The 17,406-nt window shown below is 39.3% G+C and overlaps 1 protein-coding gene and 1 pseudogene across 2 annotated transcripts in view; both read left to right on the top strand.

The window, feature by feature from the left end:
- The window catches only part of FCHO2 (FCH domain only 2), a 135,682-nt gene that overhangs the window by 10,196 nt on the left and 108,080 nt on the right, over positions 1 to 17,406 (top strand). For both annotated transcript variants that reach the window (XM_011996871.1, XM_011996863.1), the window contains exons 2-4: positions 6,170 to 6,244; positions 7,242 to 7,383; positions 7,477 to 7,629. In XM_011996871.1, coding sequence (XP_011852261.1) covers positions 6,170 to 6,244; positions 7,242 to 7,383; positions 7,477 to 7,629 — 370 coding nt within the window. The remainder of the gene's footprint in view (positions 1 to 6,169; positions 6,245 to 7,241; positions 7,384 to 7,476; positions 7,630 to 17,406) is intronic.
- Positions 13,671 to 14,497, top strand: LOC105551553 (annotated as a pseudogene).

Below are 17,406 nucleotides of genomic sequence, written 5' to 3'. Positions count from 1 at the left end.
TGTCTTTTAATTAACTAAATCTCTTTTTTTTTTAATACTTTTAAGTTCTAGGATACATGTGCAGAATGTACAGGTTTGTTCCATAGATATACATGTGCCATGGTGGTTTGCTGCACCCATCAACCTGTCATCTACATTAGATATTTCTCCTAATGCTGTCCCTCCCCTAGCTTTATTTTTTTTCTTTTTATTTATTTATTTCTTTTTGAGACAGGGTCTCGTTCTGTCTCCCAGGCTGGAGTGCAGTGCAGCCTCCACCCCTTGGGCTCAATCAGTTCTTCTCCCTCAGCCTACTGAATAGTTGGGACTGTACACATATGCCACCATGCCCAGTGTCTTTCAAAGTGACAGTACCTGTTTTTTTTTTGTAGAGACAAGGTTTCACCGTGTTGCTGAGGCTGGTCTCAAACTCCTGTGCTCAAATGGTCTGCCCACCTCTGCATCCCAAAGTGCTGGGATTTTACAGGCATGTGCCACTGTTCCCCGCCTGATTTATTGTAGTTTCATAATAAGTCTTGAAGTTGAGGAGTATCAGTCTTCCACCTTTGTTCTGCTCCTTCAGTATTTTGTTGACTCTTCTAGATCTTTTGCTGTTTTCAGTTTTTTTTACTATTACCAAGTAATGTTGCCTTGAATAGTTCTGCACATATGTCCTGGTATGCATATATATACATTTATATTGGGTATATACTCTGGAGTGGAATTGTGAGGCCATAAAGTATATGGATGTTCAACTCGAGTGACTAATACCAAAGAATTTTCCAAGGTGGCTGTATCAGTTTACACCACCTTCCATTCTTGTTTGAGATTTTCAGTTGCTTTATGTTCTTATCAGTTCTTGGTATTGTCAGTCTTTTAATTTTAGCTTTTTTGATAATCGTAGTATCTATCTCATTGTGACCTTAATTTGCATTTCTCTGGTGAGTAATGGGATATGTTTTTCTTTTTCTCTCCTCACAGCGTGTCAATTATGTGAATTATTGAAATTTGGGTGTTAAATCAATTCCCCATTCTTGGTCTAAGCACAATTTGGTGGAGATGTGGTTATTCGTTTTATATGTTAGTGGATCAATTTGCTGCTATTGTGTGTGCAATTTTTACATCTATACTTGTGAGTGAGATTGGCCTGAACATTTTCTTTCTCTAAGTGTCCTTGTTAGGTTTTGGTATCAAAGTTTGTTGGCTTCATAAAGTGAATTGGGGAGTATATCCTATTATTGTATTTTCTGCAAAAATTTTTGCAAGATTATTGTTTTTTCCTTATGTATGTAATAGAATTTTCTGGTAAAGCCATCTGGGCTTGAAATTGTCTTTGTAGGAAGGTTTTAAATTACATGTTTAATTTCTTTAATCATTACAGGACCATTCAGATTTTTTAGTTCTGTGAGTTTGAAAAGTTTTATTTTTCTATGAATGTCTTAATTTTATCCAAACTTTAAGGTTTATTGCCAAAAATTTATTATTATTATTGTTGTTATTTTTGAGACAGGGTCTCACTCTGTCATACAGGCTGCAGCCTTGACCTCCTGGTCTCAAATGATCCTCCCACCCCAGCCTCCCAAGTAGCTTGGGCTATAGGGATGCACCACCATGCCCAGCTAATTTTTGTATTTTTTTTTTTGTAGAGATGAGGGTTCACCAGGTTGCCCAGGCTGGTCTGAAACACCTGAACTCAAGCGATCCTTCTGCCTCAGCCTCCCAAAGAGTCGGGATTACAGGCATGAGCTGTTGCACCTGACCTGATTTCTATATGTTACACTTGGTTGATATGCCTTTTGAGTCTCTTAATCTATAGCCACCCACCTCCTTACCTTTTGTTGTTGAAGAAACCAGATTATTTGTTCTAATAGGGCCCCATATCCTGGAATATGCTAATTGCATATGTATAGTTTATTAAATATCTTCCTTTATCCCTGAATTTCCTAAAAATTGTCATTTAAATCTAGCAGCGTGATCAGATTCTATTCAGTACTTTTTTTTTTTTTGGACTGAGTCTCACTCTGTCACCCAGGCTGGAGTGCAGTGGCATGATCTTGGCTCACTGCAACCTCCACCTCCCAGGTTCAAGCGATTCTCCTTCCTCTGCCTCCCCAAGTAGCTGGGATTGCAGGTGCATGCCACCACGCCCATCTAATTTTTGTATTTTTAGTAGAGGCAGGGTTTCACCATGTTGGCCAGGCTGATCTCAGACTCTTGACCTCAGGTGATCCCCCCGCCTCAGCCTCCCAAAGTGCTGGGATTACAGGCATTAGCCACTGCGCCCGCCTCTAGTATTTTGGAAAAAATACTTCTTAGGTGGTGATGTGTACTTCCACTAGAGGCATATATTATCCAAATATAACTGTTTTGTGATGTTAGTGGCCATTGGTGATGATAACCTAGATCTGTTATTTTATTAAGGATTTGCTTTCATTTATATTTTTGCTGGGTATGGAATTCCAGTTGGTAGATTTTTTTTTTTAATTAAGTTTTTTTGAAGATCGTTCCATTATCTACAGTTGAGATGTTAGCTATCAGTCTAGTTACTGGTTCTTTGAAGGTAACATTTGGTGGTGGGAAGAGTTTGGTTGCTTTTAAAATATCTTTATTTTGTTCTTTCTCTTTTTAATTTTCAGCAGTTTTTACTATAATGTGACTAGGACCAGATGTAATTGTTTTTAAACAATTTATCCTCTTAAAGTTTGTTGGGCTGCTTGGATCTGTGCTTTTATCAGTTTTGGAAAATTCCCTGTTATTATTTCCTCAAATATTTTCTCTAACTCATTCTTTCTCTTTACTCATTTATTGGACTTTTCTTGCTTTGTCCTTTACATCTCTTCACATTCTTTTTTGTCTTTCCGAACTTTAATGTTGGATAAATTATTCTCATCTGTCTTTTAATTAACTAAATCTCTTTTTTTTTTTAATTTTTCTTTTTTTTCCATCTCCCTTTTATGGTATAAATCTCAATATAGAATATCAAATCAGCTGCTAAACCCCATCCAAGGAGTTATTAATTTGGTGGTTGTATTTTCTAGATCTGTAATTTGCTTTTTTTTTTTTTTTTCTTCTTTTGGAGTCTCTACTTGAAGGGCATGGGATTTTTCTATGCTCTCTACCTTTACTGGACCTGAACTCTTTTATTTTTGTCTCCCTTACCCTGTGAGGCTGAGAAAAGCTGTTTCATTTCTCAACTGATCAGTGACCTCTTTTGGATACCCTCCAGGAAGAAGTTGCCCCACATACCTGACTGACTTGTCTGGATACCCTTCTCTTGGATCTTTATTCTTAACTGCCCCTTAAGTTTTCTAATGCTTTTCAGTTACCTTGCCTCCACCCTCAACTTACCATGTTTTCTAAATTTTCCTCAGTGAGAAAAGTTTTTGTGTCAATAATCTGATTTGCTATTACAGGTTAAGTATCCCTTATCTGAAATGCTTGGTACCAGAAGTCTTTTAGAATTAGGATTTTTTCAGATTTTGGAGTATTTGCATATATATAACAAGTAATCTTGGGGGTGAGACCCAAGTCTAAACTTGTAATTTGTTTGTTTTCTACACACCATATACTCACAGCCTGAAGGTAATCTTATACAATATTTTAAATATTTATACAATGTTTTAACTATTTTTCTTTTTCTTCTTTTTTTTTTTTTTTTTTGAGACAGCGTCTCGCTCTGTCACCCAGACTGGAGTGCAGTGGCACGATCTTGGCCCACTGTAACCTCTGCCTCCCGGGTTCACACCATTCTCCTGCCTCACCCTCCTGAGTAGCTGGGATTACAGGTGTGTGCCACCAAGCCCAGCTAATTTTTTTGTATTTTTAGTAGAGACAGGGTTTCACCGTGTTAGCCAGGATGGTCTCCATCTCCTGACCTCATGATCTGCCCACCTCGGCCTCCCAAAGTGCTGGGATTACAGGCGTGAGCCACCGCACCCGGCCTATTTTAATAATTTTTCTACATGAAACAAAGTTTTGACTGAATTTTGACCATGACCTGTCACGAGGTCAGGTGTGGAATTTTCTGCTTTTGGCATCATGTTGGTCCTCAAAAAATATATAGATTTTGGAGCATTTCTGATATTTTGATTAGAGATGCTTGCTTGTTTATTTATTTGAGGCAGAGTTTCACTCTTGTTGCCCAGGCTGGAGTGCGGTGGCATGATCTTGTCTCACTGCAGCCTCTGCCTCCTGGATTCAAGCGATTCTTCTGCCTCAGCCTCCCGAGTAGCTGGGATTACAGGCGCCCACCACCATGCCCAGCTAATTTTTGTATTTTTATTAGAGATGGGGTTTCACCATGTTGGCCAGGCTGGTCTTGAACTCCTGACCTCAGGTGATCTGCCGGCCTCAGCCTCCCAAAGTGCTGGGATTACAGGCGTGAACCACCATGCCTGGCTGATGAGGTATGTTTAATCTGTACTGGAAATTGAACCTCTTTACCCTGCTGTTAAACTTACCCATTGATATACTAATAAATATTAACTTTTTTGGATGAACAAAGTATTACTCTTGTAGTAATAGTATTTTAAAATGACAGAAGAGCTTAAAGGAGCAGGAAAGAGTCACAGTACCATCAGTAAGAGGCAGTTACTGTTAATATTTTGTTTTTGTTAGAGAGCTGGTTTTTGTGCAGATTCGGTTGGGGAAGAGTTTGGAGATGAGTTTAGATAATTCTGAGTTTGAGGTGGTTCAAATATCTTAATTATGTTTGGAGTAGTTGGATATTGAACAGATAGATGGGTTAGTGCAAGAGCAGTGTGAAGATCTGGATTTGGAAATTAGAAGCAGAAAGTTAGTTGGACCAATCAAAGTAAATGGAGGGATAATGGTGGTTGTAGAATGTTCCCCTATTAAGGGTAGCACACATTGAGAAGAGCCAGGCGAAAGGTAAAACTGTAAGTTTTGTAGTGTTAAGAAGGCTATACAGGCTGGACGCGGTGGCTCATGCCTGTAATCCCAGCACTTTGGGAGGGCAAGTGGGGCAGATCACAAGGTCAGGAGTTTGAGACCAGCCTGACCAATGTAGTGAAATCCTGTCTCTACTAAAAATACAAAAATTAGCTGGGCATGGTGGCAGGTGCCTGTAGTCCCAGCTACTCGGGAGGCTGAGGCAGGAGAATCACTTGAATCCGGGAGGTGGAGGTTACTGTGAGCCAAGATAGCACCACCGTACTCCAGCCTGGGTGACAGAGCCAGACTCTGTCTCAAAAATAGAACAAAAAGGAGGCCATACAAAATGTATATTCTGTATTTGTAGGTGACATGTCTATAGTATAATTTATATCTTTTAGAATTCTGTATTTAATGGCTATGGATGTTTTTTACAGAATAAAATCTCATATGCTAAATGGTAGTTATATAAAACATAGTATTCTAGTGTGAAATATTTGCTAATATTTTAGATCTAATCACAAAATAAATTAAGCCATGAATGAAGTTCAGGATTTCAGACTTGATGATTCGTATTTAATTTTGTGCAAATGACTGTCATTAATCTCTTGTTCTATTAAATGTGCATCACAATGTTGAAGAATAATAAAACTAAGTACAAGGAAGTATTAAATACAAATGACACACTTATCACAGTGAATCAGCTTACAAGAAGTAGCTCTCTTATATTTCCTGTTCAGATAAGCATTGGTACTAAAGATAAAAAGAGTTGTGACTCCATTAAAATTTTTTCTCTGGCTGAGCATGGTGGCTCATGCCTATGATCTCAGCACTTTGGGAGGCCGAGGTGGGAGGATTGCTTGAGCCCTGGAATTCCAGATCAACCTGGGCAACATAGCGAGACCCCATCTCTACAAAAAAATACAAAAATTAGCTGGGTGTTGTGGGGCATGCTTGTAGTGCCAGCTACTCAGGAGGCTGAGGTGGGAGGATTGCTTAAGCCTAGGAGGTCAAGGCTGCGGTGAGCTATGATCATACCACTATACTCCAGCCTGAGTGACGGAGCAAGACTCTGTCTCAAAAAAATTTGTGTGTGTGATATAAATTATTTTAGTTCTGTACCAGAAAGAACAGTTAAAGATAGGCCAGCAATTCATGACTACATATATGTACTTATTTTTAACATGTCATTTTTGAGGTATCTTTTTGTTTTTGCATTTTTAATTGTATTTTGATAACTTTGCTGTTTTTGGTCACTAAACAAGAGATATTATGATGTGGATATTTCATTTAACAGAGCTACCATAGAGGAGGCATACTCCAGGTCAATGACAAAACTAGCAAAATCTGCAAGCAATTATTCACAACTTGGGTGAGTTAATTTCTTCCTCTTTTTCAATGTTCACTTAGGCAGAGTTCTTGAGGATTCTAAGTTCCTATTGAGGATATAACAGTTCAAAAGCATAGTAAAATATATGCTTATTTTAAAAGTATCTGTGAATATTAATATATTCTTCACTTGATAGAAAATATAATTGAACTTGCCGAATCAGTCAATGTAGTCAAAAGTAATCAAAAGTAAATGAAATTTATTTTTTCCCTTTTTAAAAACTACTTAGTCATTCAATAGTGTTTGAGGTTATAAATATTATCTTATGCACATGCAGTGTATTTATTCCGGTTGACTGTTAAGTTCATTTAAATTCTGAGGTAGTTAAACAGTGATCTTTAAAAACTCACTTAAGATAAACTTTATTGAAATGATTAAGATGCATTAAAAATGTCTCCTGTGATTTTATAGACTGTCATTAGATCTTCCTTTAAAAAATTTGTATTAAAAAATGTGTTCCTTGAAAAATGAAAATAATTAATACATTTAAAATGAGATGTGCTCATTGCCATAACAATTATGGAAAGAATAATTATCTAAAAATTGAACTTTTGAGTGTTTAAATTCACAGAAACTTTATTTTTGATGAAGCATTTTAAATAGAATACTAAATTGAAGTTTGATAACAGTTAAATTTTAACAATAGTGATAGGCTTCTGATACAAGTTTAAACAACTAAATCAACTCAGAAATTAATATAATTAAGAGGAGTAAGAGTTGTGATAGTGTAATTAACCCATTTCTATATTCCTGAGGTCCAAAAATATAACCATTGATAAAAATAACCAATTTTAAATAACCAGTGATAAAAAAATTCAAGGTCAGTCCGTCAATCATTTTATTCAGTGTTTAAGTTTCATCTTTTGCCCAAATAAGGTTGCCGTATATACCACTATTGTTTCCATTGGTTCCTTGTTAGAACCGTAATTTTTTTTTTTTTACTTTTAATAAGTTATTCCCATATTTTTTATTTTCTTAGAACATTTGCACCAGTATGGGATGTATTCAAAACATCTACAGAGAAATTAGCAAATTGTCACTTGGATCTTGTTAGAAAATTGCAAGAATTAATAAAGGAAGTTCAGAAGTATGGAGAAGAACAAGTAAAATCTCATAAAAAGGTATCAGTTTTTTTTCTTGTTAAAGAATTGATTGGTCAGATATTGAATACTTTACAGTTCAGTCATTTTGATGAATCGTTTCATACTAAACAGACTAAAGAAGAAGTTGCAGGAACTCTGGAAGCTGTCCAAACCATTCAGAGCATAACTCAGGCCCTCCAGAAATCCAAGGAAAATTACAATGCCAAGTGTGTAGAACAGGAGCGTTTGAAAAAAGAAGGAGCTACACAAAGAGAAATAGAAAAGGTAATCATGATAAAATAACGTATCTGTGGTTTCAAAGCACCTTGACATACAAAATTGCATTTAATATTTAGATGAAACTCAAAATTATCTCATTTTAAAGTGAAGACACTGTGCCTTACAGTCCTAGTGATTTACTCAAGTAAAACACAAGATTTGTCAAGTATGTTGTCTGTGGTCAATAGGTTAGCAAGCACATTAAAAAACAATGATTGATTTGAGACGGTGTTTTGCTCTCGTTGCCTCGGCTGGAGTGCAGTGGCACAATCTTGGCTCACTGCAGCGTCTGACTCCTGGGTTCAAGTGATTTTCCTGCCTCAGCCTCCCAAGTAGCTGGGATTACAGGCGCATGACACACCACATCCGGTTAGTTTTGTATTTTTAGTAGAGATGGGGTTTCACCATGTTGGTCAGGCTGGTCTCGAACTCCTGACCTCAGGTGATCCGCCTGCCTTGACCTCCCCAAGTGCTGGGATTACAGGCGTGAACAACCACACCCAAACAAATAAACAATGATTTTTAAAATGTTAGTGACACATTTTCAGGATATTTTTGTAGTAATATAATTGATGGGGTAATTACTTTGTGTAAAATTTAACCATGAGGTAAAATTGTTTTGAAACAAGATTTTGGTATATTTAGAAAGATATAGGTACTTGCACATAATCTTTAAACTTGTGTTGTGGTGATTTATTGCTGACTTTGAGCACATTTATGTAGCATTGTGGTAAACCACAACCTTTTCTTCCATTTATGTTTTAATGGAAAGTGGCTTTTTTATTTCTCCTTTCAAAACAGTTTAACCATTTACTTATTTGATGTGGTATATCTCACTTAAGAATGAGCCATGTGGAGCAATAATTTTGAAAGCTTTGTAAAACGTTTGAAATATCTGGTAAAAAAAGAAAACCAAAGTGTACCAATAGTATGATTATGACTGTAAAAGAGCTGTGTATTTATATACTTTTACATGTTTAAATGCACAGATACATTATTTTTGATGAAGCTGTTAAACGGAATAATAGTTTTACGTTGAAGTTTGATAATAGAGTTAATTTTTAACAATAGATGGTGATAGAAAGCCTTCTGTTACAAGTCTAAGTAACCAAATCAACTCAGAAATTAATATCATGTAATTAAGAGGGGCTGTTAAAGACTTGTGATAATGTAATTAATCCATTTCTATATACCTGAGGTCCAAAATATTTTAAACAACTAACCAATGAAATATGATATATGACTATACATGGGCAAAAAACTAGAAGGGAATGTGGAAAAATGAAAATAGGTGATTTAGAATTTGGAGCAATAAGGCACATGATCTCAGGACCTTCTGGGGACTGTGTCACAGATGAAAAAAATGAATTTGGAGCAATATATTGTTTACAATAAATAAAAATTGGATTTGTATAGTAAAAATTGGGAGGGGTAAAAATGAGACACAGTAAATTCATGGTTTGAAAACACCCTCTGCTTCAGACATAGCAATTATGAATAAAATATAAAAAGGGACAACAAAATAACAGGGTCCAGAAAGAATAATATTTTATCTCTGTGGACCAGAATAGAAGAGAAATCCAAAATGGCACGTAGAGATTGATTATGCAAGCTGTTGAACTCAAAAGTCCTAAAGTGGGCAGTGGAATTTGGCTCTTATGTGGCAAAAGGGACTAAAAGCTCCCCTCTTGGGATGAGGTACAAAGAGCCTGAGTCATTGCCTAAAACTATAGATAGGGAGAAAAGAAGGCTCTTGGGTTGCTGACAAGAACTAAAGCCTTATTGGAAGTTGGGGATTTAGGGACACAGATACAGAGACATAATCCTGACTTGAAATCAAGCCAAAGAACCATTTCATGACGATTTTGGCCATATCTACAATATTCTTGCAGGGAAGTAATTAAAAATTACTTTCATAAGACTGAAATGAAATTGGGGCCTTGGAGGGGTGGCAGGAGATAACCTGAAAACTGCTTGGGGATGGGTGAGCATAAAGTGTAAAGCATAACACAATTCTAGGAGGTACTATTTATGTTTTATTCTATGAATGTTCAGCAGTACTGATGGAGGGAGAGAGAGAAGAGAAAAGAGGGCAAAATCCAAAAAAAACTCTTCTGAATGAGCAAACAACCAAAATTGTAGAGCACACCTAAGAAATCTAATACTAGAGCAACCAATAAATTCAATAATTGGAATAAGAATTTACTCCAGATGAAATTTAAATTTATAAAAAATGAACAAAAACGATATGTCTTGAGGATGTTCAAATAAACATAAACTTACATTAAAGAAGATTAAGAAATTAAACGTAATGGAACAATCTACTAGATAGAAAAAAACCCAGCTAATTAGAAAACTTAGAAATGAAAAATATGGTTATTGAGCTTTTTAAAAAGCAATAGAGAAAAGAAACTTTAGACTTGATAGAGTCAAAGAATGAGTTTTGAAGATAGTATGGAAGGACCTTACCCAGAGCATAGTAGGAGAAGCAAACGTTACCAACATTCATCTAATACTAATTTCAGAAGGAAAAAAATGGAGGAGATGGAGGGACAAGTAATATTTGAAGAGTAAACAGCTCAAAATGTTTCAGAATTGAAGAAATTCAAGAGCCCTCATATTGAAAGTACATTGTAGGTATTAAGTAGGTTAAATAAATTCAGACCTAGGCCTCAGAGAAAAAGAAAATGGAGGTATTTTTTTTTTCCTCATATGAAATCAGAATGCATTTTTAGTTGATGGTATTGTATAGTCATGGTTGATAAGACAGCATTTATGGTGTAGTTTAATTGCCTGTGCAAACTTCGTTGCATAATTGGACAGCTACAATGCTTTGATATTTCAGTTAACAGACCATTTAAGGACCATTTGAGGAAGTAATGGCTTTGATTATAGTCTGAAAATCTTTTAGTGACACTTTTGGTAAGATCAAGTGCTTGGAAGAAAATCTGAAGATAATAATGGAGCACTTTAAAGAAATGGTCTGTCAACTGACAAAAACAAGCAATGGGGAAAGGATTCCCTATTCATATAGGGAATAAATGGTTCCCTATAAATGGTTCTGGGATAGCTGGCTATGCAGAAAATTGAAACTGGACCCCTTTTTTACGCCATATACAAAAATCATCTGCAGATGGATTAAAGACTTAAATGTAAATGTAAAACTCAACACTGTAAAAACTCTGGAAGACAATCAAGGCAATACCATTCTGGACATAGGAACGGGCAAAGATTTCATGACAGAGACACCAAAAGCAATTGCGACAAAAGCAAAAATTGACAAATAGGATCTGATTAAATGTAACGGTTTCTGCACAGCAAAAGAAACTATCAAAAGAGCAAATAGACAGCGTGTAGAATGGGAGAAAATGTTTGCAAACTACGCATCTGACAAAGGTCTAATATCCAGCATCTGTAAGGAACTTAAATTTACAAAACAACTCTATTAGAAAGTGGGCAAAGGACATGAACAGAAACTTCTCAGAAGAAGACATACATGCAGCCAACAAGCATATGAAAAAAGCTCGACATCACTGATGATCAGAGAAATGCAAATCAAAACCACAATGAGATACCATCTCACACTAGTCAGAATGACTATTATTAAAAAGTCGAATAAGAGATGCTGGCAAGGTTGTGGAGAAAAGGGAATGCTTATACACTGTTGGTGGGAGTGTAAATTAATTCAGCCATTGTGGAAAGCAGTGTCTGGCGATTCTTCAAAGAGCTAAAAACAGAACTACCATTCACGCCAGCAATCCCATTACTGGATATATCCCCAAAGGAATATAAATCATTGTACCATAAAGACACATGCATGTGAATATTAATTGCAGCACTATTCACAATATCTAAATGCCAATCAGTGACATTTGATAAAGAAAACATGGTGCATATTCACTGTGGAATACTATGCAGCCATAAAAAATAATGAGATTATGTCTTTTGTGGGAACATGGATGGAGCTGGAGCCCATTATTTTTAGCAAACTAATGCAGGAACAGAAAACCAAATATTGCATGTTCTCACTTATAAGTGGGAGCTAAACAATGAGAACACATAGAAAGAGAGGAACAACAGACACTGGGACCTACTAGAGGGGAGAGGGTGGGAAAAAGGAGAGGATCAGAAAAAAATACCTATCAGTTACTGTGCTTATTACCTGGATGACGCATAAGCTGTGCACCACACCCCCGTGACACACAGTTTACCTGTGTAATGAAAGTTCATATGTTCCCCTGACCTAAAATAAAAGTTAAAAAAAGGAAATGCTTTGTCAGTAAAGAGAAAACTCAAAATAATTTGAAAGAAATAATCATAATACATGTAAATGTATTAGACTCCTGGCGTGGTTTGTTTTCTGTTGCTTACGACAGAATACCTGAAACTGGGTAATTTTTTTTTTTTTTTTTTGAGACAGAGTCTCACTCTGTCACCCAGGCTAGGGTGCAGTAGTGGCGTCTCAGCTCACTGCAACCTCCAACTCCCGAGTTCAAGCAGTTCTGGTGACTCAGCCTCCCGAGTAGCTGGGACAGTTGTGTGCCACTTCGCCTGGCTAATCTTTGTGTTTGTAGTAGAGATGGGGTTTCACCATGTTGGCCAGGCTGGTCTTGAACTCCTGACCTCAAGTTATCTGCCCGCCTTGGCCTCCCAGAGTGCTGTGAGCCACCATGTCTGGCTTGAAACTGGATAATTTATAAAGAAAGGAATTTATTTTTGGCAGTTATGGAGGATGAGAAGGACGTCCAAGGTTGAGGGGCTACATCTAATGAGGGCCTTCTTGCTGGTGGGGAGTCTGCTGAATTCTTAGAAGGTGCAGGACCTCATATAAGGGTACTGAGTGTGTTTAGGTCTCTCTTCCACTCCTTATAAAGCTGTCAGTCCTATTCCCATGATAATCCATTGATTCATGAACCCATTAATCCATTAATAGATTATTTATGAGGGCAGAGCCCTCATGACCGAATCAGCTATTAAAGGCCCCACCTCTCAGTACCGCCACATTGGGGATTAAGTTTCATAAGCATTCAAACCATAGCAGCTCCTCTAATCATAGATCAGTTGTCAAATTGAAAAAAAAAGTCCTGTTGGCCAGGTGTGGTGGCTCACACCTGTAATTCCAGCACTTTGGGAGGCCAAGGCGGGCAGATCACCTGAGGTCAGGAATTCGAGACTAACCTGACCAACAGGGCGAAACCCCTTCTCTGCTAAAAAGACAAAAATTAGCCAGGCGCGGTGGCGGGCGCTTGTAATCCCAGCTACTCGGGAGGCTAAGGCAGAAGAATCGCTTGAACTTGGGAGGCAGCGGTTGCTGTGAGCCAAGATCACACCACTGCACTCCAGCCTGGGCAACAAGAGCGAAACTATGTCTCAACAAAACAAAACAAAACAAAATTCCTGTATGTATTTCATATAATGGGACACAATACAGTAGTTTAAATAAATATTACTCTTGCACAGAAAAGGGGAAAGAATAGATTGAGTCTTGAAGCTAGGTGATGGATTCACGTTAAAAAAGAATGACATGTATTAACGTGAGTAAATGTAAAAGGCATAATGAACAAGAAAAAGTTTCAAAAGGATTTGTAGAATTTGATGCCTTTTACATAACCTTTAATTCTCTGTAAAGAAAAAAAAGCTATTGACTCTGCTTTCCCCCCTCCCTTCCCCCTTCATCCTTGCTCCCTCCCCTACTGTCCCCTCTCCCAATTATCCTTCCCCTTCCCTCCTGATCTCTGAGGACCCAATGCTAGCCCGAGGTGTCTTGGCCCGCAACTTTCCGGAAGCCGTCTGAGCCGCTCCCAGCCCACGTGGGCCCCCTCAGGCTGCACATGCCTGTCCGCCAGCTCCCGGTTTCCGCTGGGCTTTCCAAAACCTTGCCAGGGGTCACTTTCTGAGCCGCTTGCTCCGTGCCCCTCTCTGCAGCCTCTCCTGCCACTCAGGGCTGCCGTTCCCCCTCCCGGCGACGGGGCGACGGGGAGCTGACGCAGCTGTGCCGCGGGGGACCCCCCGGGGCCGGTGGTGCTCGCAGTGCCAGGGTCATCAGGATGATGCGGACGTGGTGTCTGCTGGGGCTGCGCAGGTTCGTGGCCTTCGCCAACAAGCTCTGGAGCTTCTCCACCCTTTTGTGGTGGCAGATCTGCACGGTAATTCAGCAGCAAACTGTTCGATATGATATCCTCCCCTTATCTTCTTGTCCCGGAATCGGTTAGGTGAAGAGGAATATCCTCGTGCTGGATCCGGATGAGACGCTTATTCACTCCCACCATGCTGGGGTCCTGAGGCTCACAGTCCTGGCGTGGAACGCCTCCTGACTTCATCCTCAAGGTGGTAATAGACAAACATCCTGTGCGTTTTTTTGTACATTAAAGGCCCCATGTGGATTTCTTCTTGGAAGTGGTGAGCCAGTGGTGGGAGCTGGTGGTCTTTATAGCAAGCATGGAGATCTATGGCTCTGTTGTGGCAGATTAACTGGACAATTAGCAGAAGTATTCTTAAGAGGAGATACTACAGACAGCACTGCACTTTGGAGTTGGGCAGCTACATCAAGCACCTCTCTGTGGTCCACAGTGACCTCTCCAGCACTGTGATCCTGGATAACTCCCCAGTGGCTTACAGGAGCCATCCAGACAAGGCCATCACCAGCATATCCTGGTTCAGTGACCCCAGTGACACAACCCTTTTCAACCTGCTCCCAATGCTGGATGCCCTCAGGTTCACCGTTGATGTTCGTTCGGTGCTGAGCCGCAACCTTCACCAGTATAGGCTCTGGTGACAGCTGCTCCCCCTTCACCAGAGTTAGAGTTGGGTGGAAGGGGAGGGCAAGCCCTTGGGATGCTGTTTGATGCCCTATCCAATGTGAAGATTGCCTGGGCAGGGTTTGCCCCTCCTACGCCTCTCTGCCCTGGAAGCCCTACACTCCACTTGAAGTCTGGATAGATGCATGGGCCTGGGGCCCTGAAGCAGCCTCACTCTAACTTTGTGTTCACACTCCATGTGTAAATGGAGTTCAGGCTGGGAGACAGGCGGAGGCCTAGGAGAACTAAAACAATGTTTGTGGTGGAGAGGCAGGACTGGCCAGAGCCACAGATAGACGGTGATCCAGGAGGCTCAAAGAGAAGCCAAGTCAACTTTGTTATGATTTGATTTTTTTTTCTGAACTCTTGTACAAAATTGAAAAAAAAAAATGCTCTTTATATACAAGTAAAGTATTAGGGACATGTATGGGGACAGTAAACAATAAGCACATGATGGAAATTACCTGTGGGGAGAAAGTAAGGGGAATGGGGCTGGAGCTGACCATATTCAAAATAAAATAATTACTTTAAAAAATGTAAGTCACCGGAGCAGTTTACTCTTAGTAGATACTATAACATTCATGCCCAACAGTGAATTAGTATGGGTTTCATATCGTTAATGCAAATGTCTATGATCTAAATTAGTTAAAACTTTCCAGAGGGTTAAAGTACTGCTGGGTTAAAGTACTGTTCTGTTTTGTGAACCCCAGTGGGCTTACCATAGTACTTAATATGCTGTGACCACTCAAAAAATATATGGTGACTAGAGATTACACATAAATAAATGATTCTGAGTCTTTTCATATAAACCAAAACAAGTTTAATGTAATGATTTAGATGCAATTAAAGGACTTTTTTTTTTTTTCTAGAGATGAGGTCTCATTGTGTCACCCAGGCTGGAGTGCAGTGGTGGTATGATCATAGCTTACTGCAGCCTGGAACTGCTGAGCTCAGGCGATCACCTCACTGTCTCAGCCTCTTGAATAGCTGGGATCACAGGTGTGAATCACCAGGCCCAGCTCATGATTTCTTTTTTATTAAAATATTGAGCAGGAGTGGAGCATGTAGTTGTGTCCAAGGGTTGTGAGTTGGCTAAAATTCACCCTGTGCTTCACAGGGATGGACTTTGGTGGGATGGACTACTCAGAGGAAGGGGTGCTTTTTTCTAATTGGTCTCCTCAGAGATGGCATCTCTGCTTGTGATATTAGATATTGTTAGTGGGTTCTCTGCTTTGCAATATATTTTGATCCAAGTCAGTTATTTTGGCCTATCATAAGGTTTTTATTAACATGAATGTAGATTGTTTTAAAAGTCATAGATCTTTGAATAATTTTTTTGTGACAATATAAATACTATAGCTGTTATAACATAATTTGGTTATCATCTCATTCACTCATTCACAGGCTTTTTTTTTTTTTTAAGATGGAGTCTCACTCTGTTACCCAGGCTGGAGTGCAGTGGCACGATCTTGGCTCACTGCAATCTCTGCCTCCTGGATTCAAGCGATTCTCCTGCCTCAGCCTCCCAAGTACCTGGGATTACAGGCATGTGTCACCATGCCCAGCTAATTTTTGTATTTTTAGTAGAGATGGGATTTCACTGTGTTGGGCAGCCTGATCTTGAACTTCTGATCTCAGGTGATCCGCTGGCCTCAGCCTCCCAAAGTGCTGGGATCACTGGTGTGAGCCACCACACCTGGCCACAAGCCTTTATTTTTATAAAACACTACTTAGTAGGTACTCATGTTTGTGGACTATTGACTAAGTACTTATTTTATATGTGTATACTGGCTTCAGGGATTGTACTATAAAAGTCCTAGGCACTTAAAATGTTTTTAGTAGTATATTAATAAATTTATAATGCTAAGGAAATGAACAAAACTTAGATTTGTTTTATTATCATAGGTAGTGTATTAAAGCCACTCTTGCTTATGAGAAGAAAGTAGCTATTACTTTTAAAGCACAGTTTCCTCTTAAGAACAAATGCTGCAACTTCCCTTTTATTTTAATTAGTTAGTGAATTAATTAACTAGTGAATTAATTTTTCAAGACAAGGTCTCTCTCTGTTTTCCAGGCTGGAGTGCAGTGGCACAATCACGGCTTACTGTAACCTTGAACTCCCAGACTTGAGTAGTCCTTCCACCTCAGCTTCCAGAGTGGCTGGGACTACAGGCATATGCCACCATGCACAGCCAATAAAAAAAAAAAAAAAAAAAGATTTGTAGGCCAGGCATGGCGGCTCATGCCTGTAATCCCAGCACTTTGGGAGGCCGAGGCAGGTAGATTACCTGATGTCAGCAGTTCAAGACCAGCCTGGCCAACATAGTGAAACCCCGTCTCTACTAAAATACAAAATTAGCTGGGTGGGTGGTGGATGCCTGTAATCCCAGCTATTTAGGAGGTTGAGGCAGGAGAATCTCTTGAACCGGGGAGGTGGCGGTTGCAGTGAGCCAAGATTGCGCCACTACACTCCAGCCTGGGCAACAAGAGTGAAACTCGGTCTCAAAAAAAAGGCTGGGGGCAGTGCCTCACGCCTGTAATCCCAGCACTTTGGGAGGCCGAAGCAGGCAGATCACCTGAGGTTGGGACTTTGAGACCAGCCTGACCAACATGGTGAAACCCCGTCTCTGCTAAAAATACAAAATTAGTCAGGCGTGGTGTTACATGCCTGTAATCCCAGCTACTTGGGAGGCTAAGGCAGGAGAATCTCTTGAACCTGGGAGGCAGAGGTTGTGGTGAGCCGAGATCGTGCCATTGGAATCCAGCCTGGGCAGCAAGAGTGAAACTCCATCTCAATAATAATAATAAAAAAATTGTAGACACAAGGTCTCGTGTTGCACAAGCTAGTCTCAAAATCCTACTCTCAAGCCATCCTCCTGCTTCGGCCTCCCAAAGTGGTGGGATTACAGGCATGAGCCACCATACCTGGCCCAACTTCGCTTTTAATAATGACTTTACAAAAGTTGTCACCTTTTTTTTTTTTTTT

This window comes from Mandrillus leucophaeus, unplaced genomic scaffold (genome assembly GCF_000951045.1).
Source record: "Mandrillus leucophaeus isolate KB7577 unplaced genomic scaffold, Mleu.le_1.0 Scaffold114, whole genome shotgun sequence".
NCBI classification, from domain to species: domain Eukaryota; kingdom Metazoa; phylum Chordata; class Mammalia; order Primates; family Cercopithecidae; genus Mandrillus; species Mandrillus leucophaeus.
Note: the sequence above shows the minus strand (reverse complement) of the source record. Positions and strands in the feature narration are given on the sequence as shown.